Genomic DNA, 14173 nt, shown 5'->3' with positions numbered 1-14173 from the left:
TTTCCATCTCTTGGCAATTGTAAATAATGCTGCTATAAGAATTGGTGTGCAAATGTCTATTTGTGTCCTTGCCCTCATGTCCTCTAAATAGATACCTAGCAATGGTATTGCCGGGTCATATGGCAATTCTATGCTCAGCTTCCTGGGGAACCACTAAACTGCCTTTCACATTAGTTGTACCATTTTCAATTCCAACCAACAGTGGGTTAAGTGTGCCTCTTTCTCCACATCCTCTCTAGCACTAGTCGTTTTCTGCTTGTGCGTATGAGATGGTAGCTCATTGTGGTTTTGATTTGCATTTCCCTAACAGCCAGGAAAGTTGAGCATCTTTTCATGTACCTTTTTGCCATTTGTATTTCCTCTTCTCGAAAGTGTCTGTTCATATTTTTTGTCCGTTTTTTAATTGGGTAATTTGTCTTTTTATTGTTGAGTTGAACGATCTCTTTATGTTTTCTGGATACTAGACCCTTATCTGATATGTCATTTCTGAGACAATTAATTCTTGTAGCTTAAGTAACCAATATGCAGCCCTGGCAAACTAAGACAAGGTGAGTTCATGCTAACTTTCAAAACTTTCCCTAGTACTTTCTCTATCACTACAACAAATTTTCATTTGGTCTGCATCCCAAGGTACATCAGAGGACAGTTTGACCAAATGTTTTGTCATTTTTATAATTAATGTCACCAATGTTCCAGCCTGCATACGTCGAGCCCTCATATCTCACTGCCTTCCTTCCTCCATTCGGCCAATTCCACATTTTTGGTTCTTTTACTTGAGGACCTTATTTCTAGATATCACATTTCAGAATTTATTCAGCTATAAGTTATAGAAAACCTGACGAATAACAGTAGTTTTAATTGTCTTATGCAGCAGGAAGTTAAGGTTAGGCACTTCAGGGTTGGTTCAGGGGCCCAGAGGTGCCACCTGGGACCCAACATCTTTTCATTTTTCTGCTTTATAATATGTAGCACATAAGCTTTTGCTCTTATGCTTGCTGCTTCATGAGCACAAGGTGGCTGCTGATGTTCCAGCTGGAAGACAGAGCACCTGCAAAAAGGTTTTTCCTCAAGAGCCTTTGTGCTTTTACTGTAGAAGGGGTGCCCTCTCTGGGGGCGTGTACCTACATCTCTTTGGTCTAAATTATGTCACGTGGTGCTCCTCACTACAGTCAAGTATTTTAATCCGGGCATATTGTCACCTTGAAAAAAAAAGAAACCACGGTTCCAGTAATAAAGAGAGGATGACTAGGAGGAAAATGATGGTCAATATTTCCTTGAATTATTTCCTTACTTTTATTACTTCCATAGGATACTCTGATGCTTGGGAACCATCTAAAGGGTAGCTTGGACTAGAGTTCCCTAGAGATGGAAAGGATCTGAGGTCAACGGTGCTGGGAGAACCGGCCTGCTCTCATTTTACTGCACATCTGGGGCTGGCGAGGCATGACTGGGCAGGTCCTTTAGGATAAATGGTCTTCTTTCATAGCAATAAAAGGAGAGATGCTCCCCTTCCCAATATCTCTAGGAAAGGGAACCAGAAAATACAGGTCAGGGATCCGTGATGATGGTAATTACACTTCTTCAGCAGTTCTCAAAGCTCCTTTCATGCTCGCGAGCATTTCGGCCTCACAGTAACCCCAAGAGGAGCTATCATTAGGCGTCGTTTCCAGCTGAAGAAACCGTGTGGAGGTGGCATGGGCCGTTCATGGAGCACTCCCTCCGGCCAGCCTCTCTGCTGGGCCTGCCCGCTCAAGGACTGTCTCACTCAGTCCCCACAGAAACTGGATGAGAAACTCCTATCACCTTCTGAACTTTGCGGACGAGGAAATAGAGGCTGGAAGGGTTACATAAAGACTGGTGTCAGGACTCAACCTAGATCTGTAAGAAATGTCCTCATCCTGATGGGACACTGGGCCAGCAGCCTGGGCCACATCTCCTCCCCCCCAGCCCCCAGCCCTGTCCAATGCCTTGGACTTGCCTTGGCTGAAGGGGTCCTGGGTCAGCAGGATACTGAGCCAATGGGGTCTCCGTCTACTGAGTCACCGGGGGAACCAAGTCCCTTGCTGGTGGTAACAGATGCTGGGGCTGTTTGCGAGAAGGCCCGGCTTCTGCTGGGGCTTGGTAACAGATGCTGGGGCTGTTTGGGCAGGTGGAGACTGGTCTGCCCTGGCTGCCTCTGGAGCTGTCCCAGGCGAATGACCTGAATAGGGTTAGTGTCCTTTTCTTCTGGGTATTTGACAAACTAACGAACACCAGATATTCCTTTCCAGTCCCCCAAATCCACCCCCACGCTGGTGTCTTCCTCCAAATCTCAGTGCTGAAGCAGGGAAGAGGAGGGCCTAGAAAGTGGCACTGCTCAAAGGGTTGTGGTCTGGGCTCCCTCTCCCCCTTCCTCCGGAAGCTGCGGCTGGGAGGGGAGCCTCAGAAACACATCTCCCTCCCCCCGTGCTCAGAGCCTACCGGCACTCTGGCCTCTGCTCTTTTGGGCCAACCTTGGTGGCCTGTTGACCTTCCAAGAAGAAGGAGGCTCATGACAATCGTGGATTCTGAGACAAAGGAGTGACTGAGATTTGGCTCTCCATGCTCCCATCCTTAGGATACTTGATCTCACAACAACCTCATTGCTCCTATCTGTGAAATGGGCACAATAAGGCACTGACTCGGCAGTCAAAGGATATGCTAGGTCTGTGCCCCAAAGCCTCTCCCTGGTCCCAATTCTGAGCTGCTTTCCCTCTATTCTGGAGTAAAGTCCTTCCTGGCTCAGCCCCAGCCCCAGTAACCAAACACCCCCTTCCTACACTTACCCCAAACTTGGCTCAGATGATGAGAGAGGAGGTCAATTTGTTTGACAAAGGTTCATTGGTCCCTTGGGGCTATGGGATTGGGGGTGGTGTCACCCCATCCTTGGAGCCTGGCCCCTTTGGCCCGAGTCCATGGACCGTCCAGGCACCTAGGACATTTCATTCTATTTCTCTCTGAAGTGCAGGACCTGGCGCTGACCTGCAGGGTGACAGGGGTTTCCCAGGAGCCTTTGTAAGGAGATGGTGTTGAGAGTGAGGGCGCAGGTGGGCGGTAGGGGAGAGGGTCAGGGATGTAAGAAGTCCTGCCAGATCAGATAGCTTCCGCTCTCACCCTTCTCACGCCCCCACACCGCTCCTGCAGGACAGAGATCCTTATCTCCAGCTGCTGTGCGTTCCTTAGCGGTCACCTCCACATTTGTAGGGGGAGCTCTGGGAAGGCCAAAGGCCCAGGGTACGGAGCTGAGCGTGCGGACAGAGGGGGTAGCTGCTGACCGGGCCTCAGAGGCATACGGGGTGCGTTTGGAGCCCCTGCAGAAAGGCAGATTCAGGGCAGATGCGGGGAAAGAACTTCCTGCAAGGCAGCAGGGGTCCCGAACACCGCGAGGAGAGTGTGGGCAGGTAAGGGAAGAGCAGTGGGAACCCCGCCCTCCACGCCTGTGGAGACAGAAGGTTGGATGAAAGGGCCTGGGGGCAGGGCTGGCTCGCCCCACGCGCCTCCACCTTCTTTCCGATGAGTGATAAAAACTACTTTCACGACACTTGTCACATCACAATCTTAGGGCATCTCCATTTTGGAGGCAAGGAAATTAAAGTCCGAAGAAAATAAGGGGCATGCTGGAGTTCCGGAGGCAGGAGAGTGGTGGTACAAGGTTTCTTCCCCTGAGTGTCCTTTGACCCCCAAATACCTGCACCCAGTGGTCGTTCCCCCACCCACCCCTCATCTTCTGCCTGTAGGGTGAGCTCCTGCCACCTCTGCAGTCTCAGCCTCTCCCATCTCACTCCCAGCTGGCAACGCGCAAGCTGAGCATCATTAATGGCTAGCAGATGCAGCGAGGGCTCTGGAGCCAGGCTGCTGGGAAAATCCCTCATCACTGAGATAGGTCCTTACCATAACTTTCTTTCCCACAGCTATGCTTAATTTTTCTGCCCATCATTATACCACCTTTCTGCCATACATTTATTTGCTAGTGTCTGTTTCTCCTGCTACATTATTTCCATGGGCAACGAATAGACCTTAGACCTGGCAACCAGTTATGCGACCCTGGGCAAGCTGCCTGCCTCTTTGTGAACATTTCCTGAGCTCTTACATGGGCTGGGCACTATTTAACCTATGACGTTGGGTGTATTAACTCATTCAAGCCCCACGACCGCCCGACGCAGCTGTTGCTATCATTCTCCATCATTGACAGAAGAGGGAAACGAGGCTTGGAGGGCGTGGCTATGCTGGACGTAGGCTGAGCACCGACCTGACCCAGCCCGGACTTAACCACTGCTTCCCTCTGGCCCCAGCTCTGCTGCACGGCCTGCTCCTCCCTCCACCCTGACTCCTGTTCATTCTTTGCCTATAAACAGGGTTAATCACAGCCATCCCTGTCCCCCACTGCTCGCTGCCCTCACCCAGTGGGACTGAGTCTTCAGGCAGATGAAGGCCCAGGCAACAGCTGGGTGCTGGGGACTGAGGGTGCGGTCAGGGTATCATGAGTGACTCGGGCTGCCTCCTTGGGTGGAGGGTTCCTCTTTCCCGCCCCCTTCCCCCCCCACCCCGGCCTCGGGTTCTCTTTCTGTGAAATGGGGACGGGGGTCTCTCAGGCTCAGGATGGAGGAGGGAGACAAGTGACATGAAGGGACACCCATTTTTGGTAATCAATGTCAGCTGCAGCTGAAACCAGCTAAAAATGCTGGCTAGAGGGCAAAAACAGGAACAAAAACTTCAAAGCACTGAAGGGCTGGCCAGGCAGTAAAGAAGGACTGGGCTGAAGATAAAGTGAAGGCAGAACCAGGAGGTGTCTTGAGGGCGCCTGACCTTTGGCTTTGAGTGAGGAGGGTACAAGGCCAAGCCCAGGGCTCACCTGAAGAGACAAATGGGATCCCTGCCTCACTACCCCGCCGTAAAGCTGGGATGCCAAATTGCTACAGGTTTACGTTAACAACTAGAGGAAATCCCACCCCATGGGGCTGCAACGAGGGTTGCCTGGGAGCTGAACAGGGCTGGGGAGGAAAGAAAACCCCTGTGGAGCTCTAGCCAGGAGCCAGTCCGCCAGGCAGCCGCAGCCCCCACAGGCAGCCGCAGCCCCCCCAGGCAGCTTCAGCCCCCCCAGGCAGCTTCAGCCCCCACAGGCAGCCGCAGGCCACATTCATCCACTTCCCTTAGCCAGGAGGCAAGCAAAGCCTCAGGACAGACGACTGCAGGTGCCCCAGCAGTAACGCACCTTCATCCTATGCCTCAAAAATATCCTACAAATGACTTTCCAAGGAAAATGAGTGATTTACTCCAAAAAATGACCGAGCACGGAAGACGTGACCTGGGAAGCATGCAAGGGGGGTGCCTTGGCCTCCGCCTTCTCGTCTGTAACCGAGGGGTCTCACCAGACACTCTCAAGGTCTCCTCTGGCACAGGAGCTCTCTGAAGCACCAACCTAAGTGGATGCAAAGTGTGTCCCCCACTTTGTATTCTGGGGGTGCCTCTTCAGAGTGAAGCCTATAGACCTCCAAATGGGCAGGAGGCCAAACCCAGCTACTGACTCTGGGGGAGGGCAGCAGGGAAGTGAGAGGGGTGGGGGTGGGGTGGGGGTGGGGTGTCTGAGGCCCCAGGCTGGGTCTTTGATGTGTGCGTAGACAGGTGGGTGGATGGGGCCTGTAATAGAGGAAGCGGAAGGAAGGATACAGGGAGCCCCTGTGGGCATCCCCCATACTGACCCAGTTGGGCTCCCCATAATTGCTCTCTTCTTTCCTTGGGAAGCTACAAATAGGGATTCCCTGCCTCTGGGCTCTGACAGGTGAAACTCCAACACCAGTGGTGAGTGCCAATTGCTGCCCTGAGTTGGGTGTTAGGGGGTTTCAGGGGGCCCCCAATAGCCAGCCTGTCTTCTGGCCCAGGGCCTGGGCATAGGGGCAGGGGCTGGCCAACCGATAAGGTGAGGGAAGGCAGGTATGGCGGACTTGTGCATGCAAAGCTGAGGTCTGGCGCTGGGGGCAGAGCGGTGGGCTGGAAATGCAGGGGCTGCTCTCAATTAGCCCCCTCTCCCTCCTCTTTGCCTCCTTTGCTTTGTTTCTGGGGACCGGCTGAGATGGCTCAGGGCGGCCTAGGAAAGGAGGATTCCCAGCCCATCTCCGGGCACTGAACTTTGGAAACAGCAACAGCGGTGGCGCCAGGCAGGCTGGCAGCAGCCCAGAGGGCTAAGCACCTCCTGTGTCTCCCTTACTCCCTGGGATCTCAGTCCCTTCCTCCTCTGGGCACCTGGATACCCTGCCCCAAGTCTAGGCTATCACAGACAGTTAGCTGCCCCCCCCAGCCCCCCACCAGTCATGACCGTGAGGCCATTTGCTCCATGGGGTCTGCAGAAGGGACTCAGTAGGGAGAGAGCCTGGCCCCTGCTGCTCTGCGGTGCAGGGCTCCCGTCCCTGTCCCTGGGGGAGGCGGTGGTGAGTCACAGGCTCACATGGAAACAACTCTCCTGCCTGGCTGCCTTAGGGTTCCCCTGGCAGGGCATCGGCCCAGAAGGGTGGGGGGAGGGGATGGTGAAATTGGGGTTGGGGGGAGGTGGGCAACTCCAGGCAGCGCTTCTTGGCCTCTAACAGAACAGGGCACTTCTACAAAGAATCTTCTATCTCAAGAACCCCCAGGTCGGGGGTGGCCTCAGGGTGGGGCCATCAGGGTGGGGTCAGCACTGGAGCCAGCAGGGCCTCCGGAGACCATCTGGCCCGGATCCCCGGCTGGACCTGAAAGGCGGAACTAACCACATTTCACACACCAGGCTAGAGAGGGGCAGAGGCGAGCCTGGAGGATTTTCCTTGAGTTTGGGGAGGAGGGATTGTAGGGGAGGGTGTTGGGACGTCCCTCCAGGCCTCCCCCCACCCCCCAGCCCCACCTGCTATGTCCAGCTTCTCCAAACGCCTGAGGACAAGTCAGCCCTGGGTGAGGGTCTCTGTGCAAATTCTTACAAGAAGGAGCTCTGGGGTCCTGAAGGGGGCTGCATCTCAGAGAGTGGCACAGAGTGGGATTGCCACCTTCCTGGGTGCTGGGGGCTGAGAAAAGGTGGGATTCATCAGGAACCCGCAGGGGTGCAAGTGGTGGGGTGGGAGACACCCTCTTTCCTTGAGGGACATGCAGTGATGTTGGGGAAATAAGATCTTTGTTGAGAAAAATCACAAGGGGTGGGGGTGGGGAGGCAGTAATGAGATGAGTTAAGAGGAGCTGGTGGGGCCTAAGAGGGCTTCTCAGAGCTAGGGTAGCTTCTGGGGCCCCACACCTGACAGAGACTGAGAGAGGCCTGGGAGCACAGAGGGCAGAGGTGAGCAGGGACGCTGGCCTGGGACCCCACCATGAGTCGCCCTCTTGCTCTGTTGCAGAGAGAATGACCTGTCCCCTGGAACAGGCACTGGACACCATCCTGGAAGTCTATCGAAGATATGTCACCGCAGACGACAGGCCCACGCTTTGCCAGACTGAGCTCAAATTGCTGCTGCAGAGGGAGCTGCCCACTTGGAGGCCAGTGAGTACCCGGATGTGCCTCTCCTTCGAGTCTGCAGAGTCTGGGCCACCCACGAACAAAGGAAAGTGAGAAGGGAGGCTAGGAAGGGACCCACCTGGCAAGCAGGTGCCTCAGTTTTCTCCCCTGTAAAACGAAGTGACGACAGTCCCACCTGCTGCATTGGGAGGGTTGAGTGCAAACACCGTGAAGAATGCCTGGCATATAATAGGCGCTCAGTAGCAAACAGTTGGTGCTCAATAAATGATCTGAGAAGGAAGATTTGGAGTGGGTGGGCAGGGTTGAAATAGGTATGCAACTGGAACCGGCTGGCTGAGGTTGGCCCTCCGAAGCAGTGTGGATTGGGAGGAGAGGGGCTTCCTCGGAGGGGAGGGACAGAAGAGGGCCAGTCCCCCTCCCCCAGCTCCTCACCCCTCCCCCCCGCTCCTCACCCCTCCCCCACCTCCCGTCGCACAGACTGAGCTTCGGGAGTGTGACTACAATAAATTCATGAGCCTTCTGGACACCAACAAGGACTGCCAGGTGGACTTTGCGGAATACATGCGCGCACTTGCCTGCCTCTGTCTCTACTGCCACGTGGCTTGGAGAACTGTGCCCCGGAGGCTCCCTGCGCCCCGGAGACTGCCTGTGCCCAGTAGCCTGCGCCCAGGGGGCCGGGAGGTCCGGACTTGCCCCGCCTCTGCCCCGCGTGGTCCGGGGCAGGTCACCAACAGTCTCCCACATGCCCCTCTGCCCTCCTTCCTAAATCTCTCTTTTTTTCCTCTTTTTGGGGGTGTGTGTGTGCCTGGGCTGGGAATCGAACCGGGGTCTCCCACATGGCAGGCGGGAATTCTACCCTGAGCCGCCCCAGCACCCACCTATACTCTTTTTAATGAGGGATCTGCCAGGTCCACCCCGATATGCCGCCCCATATCATAGGCTGCGCCGCAGTGAGGGATACAGCAGCCGCGGGCCCCTCTGCGCCCCCTCTTCTGCCTCCCTGCTGCGATGCCGGGCCCGGGGGCGGGACGCGGGGCTGCTGGGGGGAAGTGAAGACCCGGCAGAGCGTGGCCCCAGTGAGGCCGAGCACCCAGGGGCCCAGTGAGACCGAGCACCCGGGGGCCCAGTGAGACCGAGCACCCGGGGGCCCAGTGAGACCGAGCACCCGGGGGCCCAGTGAGACCGAGCACCCGGGGGCCCAGTGAGACCGAGCACCCGAGACCCCAGTGAGACCGAGCACCCGAGACCCCAGTGAGACCGAGCACCCGGGGGCCCAGTGAGACCAAGCACCCGAGACCCCAGTGAGACCGAGCACCCGAGGTCCCAGTGAGACCGAGCACCCGGGGGCCCAGTGAGACCGAGCACCCGGGGGCCCAGTGAGACCGAGCACCCGAGACCCCAGTGAGACCCAGCACCCGAGACCCCAGTGAGACCCAGCACCCGGGGGCCCAGTGAGACCGAGCACCCAAAAGGCAGTTTAACTCCTAATAAAGAGCTGGTGTCAGCGTGGCTGGTTTGGTTCTGCTGAGAGGACAGGCCGGGTCTTGGGGCGGCCGCTGGCTGAGGCTCTGCCCTACCCGGGCCTTTGGGGGGAAGCGGGCAGCTGAGGGGCCCCCGAGCAGCCCACGCACCCCAGGGCCGTTTCAGACCCGGAGGAAATGACCTGGTCTCAGCAGCCCGGCAAAAGGGGTGGGGTCCCACGCAGTGACTCCCATCCTGGGGGAGGGGCCACAGGGCCTCTCTCTGGGGCCCCTGAGGGTGGAGTGCCCTCCAGGCGGGGCAGCCAGTGGTTCAGCGGGGACAGAAGAGCTGAGCTCGACCCAGCCCAGCCCTCGTGACAGGATGCTCTGAGGCGGGTGGGGCCGTGGGGCGGGGTGGGGGGGGTGTATGCCCAGCCCAGGGCTGAGGGAGCCCTGAAAACAGGATTCATGGGTTTAGGATGTCTGAAGTGTCTGCACCCAACCAAGGAGGGGTGCCCTGTGTTGGAAGGGGTAGGGGAGACCTTGGGGCAGACCCCATTCCTGAGGTCATAGTTACCGAGGGCCCAGACCCCCACTTCCGAGCTTCACTCTATCCCTGGGGTCCTCCCCCACCCTGAGCCTCAATGCCCCCGCCCCCGCCTCATCAGCTCAGCCCATCAGCCCAAAACCCCCATCCTTGAGCTCAAGCCCCTCCCTGGAAACTTAACCCTCATCCCTGACTTGTCCCTATGGGACCATTTCACCCCTGACTCCTGCCCCAACCTGGCTTCTGAATTCCTGACACGCACCCCTACGCCAGCCACCCCCACTCCCACCCCTGTCCCTAACCACCCCACCCTTGTTTCTTCACCCCATCTCTGAGCCCCGTCCCCCTCCACCACTGCATGCCACCTCACCCAGGTCCTTTGTTGACAGACATTCTGGGGCGTCCTGAGCCTGCTTTGGGTGTCAGCCAGTTCCCCGTCCTGAGTGCCCCCTGTTCCCCGACCCCATCACCATGGCAGGTGCCCTTTGGGGAGGGGAAGGGCTGATTGAGCCTGGGGCTCCCCACCAAGCCCCATACTGTCAGGGGCATTTGCCATCCTTCCCCCACCACCCCTGAACCCCTTTTCCCAGGCCCTCCTACTCCCTGACCCCCACATTCCATTCACACACCGCCCCCTCCTCTAGCTCCAGGAACCCCAGGTTGAGCTCTGTGCGCTGGGCATGCCCACCCAGCGGAGGTGTCTGCCCAGGCTCACTGGTGCCCACCCACTGTCCACCTGGGCCTGCCCGGGGGCAGGAAGCTTGGTTTCCTGGGCAGGATGGTCGAGGGGGCTGTGGCAAACATGGGCCCACAGCAGGAGGCCAGTCTCCCGCTTTCCCCCATCCCCTGCCATGGGCAGGGCTTGGCCCCGGGTATAAATAGGTCAGACCGCTGGGCTTTCCCCACTCTTCTGTCCCCAGCCCTCTCTCTTTGGCGCTTCCTCTCACTTGTCCTGGTGAGTTGTGGCTGCTTGGCTGGCATGCAAGGGGTGTCTGACCCAGGCTCCGGGGCAGGAGAAAGGGAGGTTGGTGGGGACCAGATGTGCTAAATGGATCCAGATGTGCAATTCAGATGTGGAGGCTCTGGGGTGGGATGTGTGTGTGCAAGAGAGAGAAACAGAAAGTGTGCAGGTGTACTGAAAGGCGGGGGCTGCAGGCAGTGTTGTTGGGGTGTGCTGTGGCATGTGTGTGACCCATGGCTTGTGCTTGCTGGGTTGCATATGGCCATGTGCGTACGCCCAGCAGTGGGAGGCAGATGGAGGCAGAAGGCACTGTGGGCTTCTGTCCGGCAGTGTCCCAGGAGCCTCTGCCCTGCACGGAGCAGCCCAGCCCGGGAGAGCCCGGCTTCCCCTCCCCTCCTCTAGTCTTTCTTCCCTTCTTTTTCCTTCTCTCTTCTCCCCCCTCCTCTTCTCCCCTCCCCTCCCATGCCTGCCTCTGCCACCTCACCCTGCCCCTCCCTAGGCCCGGCAGCTGGTTTTTTCCGCTCCAGGCCCCTGGGCTGGGCTCCAGCAGCCACACCCAGCCTGGAAGCAAGAAGAATGGCTCAGGGTGGAGCCGCTGCCCGGCTGGGGGAGTGGGGGGGTCTGTAAGGGGTGGAAACAACACTGTGGTTGAGACACGACCTGAGTGAGGCCCAGGGTGCTGGCGGCTTGAATCTCCAGAGCCTGTGCAGTGGACCCTGCCAATGTTTGCTGCCTGGAGCTTGCATCTCCCACTCTATACAGCCCCTGACGCCACCAGGAGCTGAGCCCCGCCTCTGTAGGCTCCCCCCACGGCAGGACCAGAGTCTCATCAAATGCTCCATGAGGGGTGGGGAGTGGGTTGGGGGCTGTGGATGCTTAGCTGGCACGTAGGGTAGATAAGGGTGCCTCTGTGAACCCCCCCACCCCCAGATCCTGATTGCTGCCATGGCGTACCCCCTGGAAAAAGCCCTGGATGTGATGGTGTCCACCTTCCACAAGTACTCAGGCAAGGAGGGTGACAAGTTTAAGCTCAATAAGTCAGAGCTAAAGGAGCTGCTGACCAGGGAGCTGCCCAGCTTCTTGGGGGTAAGTAGGTGCCCAGAAGAGGGGCGAGGCCCTGGAAGGTGCTAGTCTTTGCTACAGGTGGTATCTCTCACTGGAAGGGGGAAGGAGGGGGCAGAGAGCTTGCCCTGGCTGCCTTCAGAGAAAGACAGCCGGTGCCCAGCATGCACGGGTCCCCGGCGCAGGCTGATGGAGGGTGAGTTACCAGCTGGACGTGCAGCCAGGTGCTTTGTACTTATTATGTAACTTAGCTGAAGGGAAAGCTGACGCTCAGGGAGGCTAAGTAACTTTGCAAAGTGGTCCATGCATGCAACCGAGAGCTGCACCAGGACTCTTGCTGCCACTCTAGCAATGGAAAAATTTTGAGCTTCTATTTGGCTTGTGAATGTGCCGATGTAGCTATGGAGGCTGGCATACGCCTACAGATCTCCCCTCAAGCAATAAAGCAGCTCTCATCCATGTCAAACCGTCCCTTGTGTGCTGTTTTATGGCCATTACCTAAATGGAGTCTTAAAACAGCCTTGGGAAAAGATGTCCCGCCTTTTCAGTTGACAGCATCCAGGTAGGTATTCAGCAGAGTCCTTCTCACCCAAGGGACAGCCTCCTCCTGCACTAGCTTCGCCCTGAAGGTGGAAGGTCCTAAAGCCTGGGCTTCCCAAGGAGTGGCCAAGCACCTTCTCGAGCCCAGATCTGGGGGGGCACTCGGTTCTCGTCTGGGCTTCACTCCCTAGGCTATGGCGCTTGACCTGTCGCCTCCTCACCTGTCGCCTCCTCTCTCTCCAGAAAAGGACGGACGAGGCCGCCTTCCAGAAGCTGATGAGCAACTTGGACAACAACAGGGACAATGAGGTGGACTTCCAGGAGTACAGCGTCTTCCTGTCCTGCATCGCCATGATGTGCAACGACTTCTTTGAGGGCTTCCCCGACAAGCAGCCCCGGAAGAAATGAGTGACCCCGAGCTGCGGCTGCGGGGGCTTGGCCGGGCCTTGGCTGGGGGCCGTGGGGGCGGTGCCTTCCCCTGGCTCCTCCAGACTCGTGTGTGATGCTGAGCAACTCCAATAAAGAGTCTTGAAAGCTTTAAGGCTGCTGGTCTGAGAGACTTGGTGTGCGGGGTAGGGGCCGGGGGATACGTCCGGGGAAGGCGCAGGCTCATGGAGAGGCAGCTCAGCTGCAGATTTTTGGGGAGCAGACTAGTGGAGGGGAGCTGACCAGGATATGTGCATGGGGAAGGGGCCGGGGAGGACAGAGCTGGCTTTGGATGGCGCTAGGAGCAGGGAAAGGGACCACCGGAGACCAGGGGATCACAGCCAGCCAGCTCACCCCACCCACCCCTCTCCAATCTTGCCTGTGGCAGGACCTCTAACTGAGGCCCAGATGGGATGGAAGGTCACATCTGCTCCTGGTTGGGGTCTGGAATGGGCTTGGGTTGCCAGGGAGTGAGATGGAAGGAAGGAGTCATGGGGAGGGAAGGGGGGATGTAGCAGGCCGGGTGTGTGGGTGTGAGAGCCCGGGGCCACAGGGGGCGGGGAGGAGGGCTGGCCCGCAATCCTGACATTTGCAATCAGGACCCACAGGGACAGATTCATCCTTTCCTATCCATGGTTGGATAAGGAGGGAGACAGGGCTGTTCGCAGAAGTCATTCTCCAGTCCACTGTCCCTGGGATGAGATCTGCTATCAATTAGGAGTCACGTGTTTTCAGAGAAGGACAAAGGACCTGGTTGGGGTGGGAGGGAGATGGGGAGGAGGTGCCTGAAGTTTTGTTTTTTTCTTTTTTTTTTTAATTAACTTTTCAATTTTTAAAAAAATATGACAAGAAAGAAACCCAAACATTCTTAACATATGCTCATTCCGTTCTACATATATAATCATTAGTTCACAATATCATCACATAGTTGCATATTCATTGTTATGATCATTTCTTAGAACATTTGCATCAATTCAGAGAGAGAAATAAAAAGACAACAGAAAAAAATTCATACATACCATACCCCTTACCCCTCCCTTTCATTGATCACTAGCATTTCAACCTAAGTTTATTTTCACATTTGTGCCCCTTATTATTTATTTTTATTCCACATGTTTCACTCGTCTGTTGATAAGGTAGATAAAAGGAGCATCAGACACAAGGTTTTCACAATCACACGTGACTGAAGTTTTTGAGACAAAAATTCCAGACACATGATCTGATAAATGAAATTGAGATTTCTCTCCGCAGGAAATCAAGCATGTGTTGCTTCCACTTCGGGGAGACTAAGGCTCAATGGGCTGCAGGGGCCGGTGGGTGGGTTTCAAGTTAGACCTCAAGGCCATGCCCGGATGACGCGGGGCACCTTTAAGGAAGAGGTGAGTCAAGGTCAGGCCAAGAAGCAGGATCTGGGGCCATTGGCCCATCAAACTCTCCCCTTTCCTCTCATCCCTGTTCTCCTCTCACATTCCACATTCACAGGAAAGGGGCACGTGACTCAGCGGTTCCCTTAGAATTTGGCTACAGAGACGTGGGTGGAATTTTGGTCCCAGAAAAACGGGCTTCTCTGCCCTTTTCTCCCCTTCTTTCTCCCTTCTTCCACACCCCCCCCCACACTGACCCCCCCCCCCCAGGCCAGCCTTCCGGCCGCCGTCTTCCCTGGGACCGCCCTCCCCTGAGCCTCCTCC

At 56.6% G+C, this 14173-nt stretch overlaps 1 protein-coding gene across 1 annotated transcript; it reads left to right on the top strand.

Moving 5' to 3' along the window:
• Nucleotides 1-10388: 10388 nt before the first annotated feature.
• Nucleotides 10389-12600, top strand: LOC143678734 (protein S100-A4). Its single transcript, XM_077155684.1, has 3 exons — nucleotides 10389-10451; nucleotides 11388-11543; nucleotides 12303-12600. The coding sequence occupies exons 2-3, from the start codon at nucleotides 11403-11405 to the stop codon at nucleotides 12465-12467; spliced, it is 306 nt and encodes a 101-aa protein (XP_077011799.1). The 5' UTR covers nucleotides 10389-10451; nucleotides 11388-11402; the 3' UTR covers nucleotides 12468-12600.
• Nucleotides 12601-14173: the final 1573 nt, after the last annotated feature.

The sequence above is a fragment of the Tamandua tetradactyla genome, chromosome 4 (genome assembly GCF_023851605.1).
Source record: "Tamandua tetradactyla isolate mTamTet1 chromosome 4, mTamTet1.pri, whole genome shotgun sequence".
NCBI lineage: Eukaryota > Metazoa > Chordata > Mammalia > Pilosa > Myrmecophagidae > Tamandua > Tamandua tetradactyla.
Note: the sequence above shows the minus strand (reverse complement) of the source record. Positions and strands in the feature narration are given on the sequence as shown.

Excerpts from the sequence above, each read along its gene's own strand:
- LOC143678734 (XM_077155684.1), top strand. The coding sequence starts at position 11,403 with ATGGCGTACCCCCTGGAAAAAGCCCTGGATGTGATGGTGTCCACCTTC. Across the intron at positions 11,544-12,302 it reads AGCTGCCCAGCTTCTTGGGG|AAAAGGACGGACGAGGCCGC; the intron begins GTAAGTAGGTGC and ends CTCTCTCTCCAG.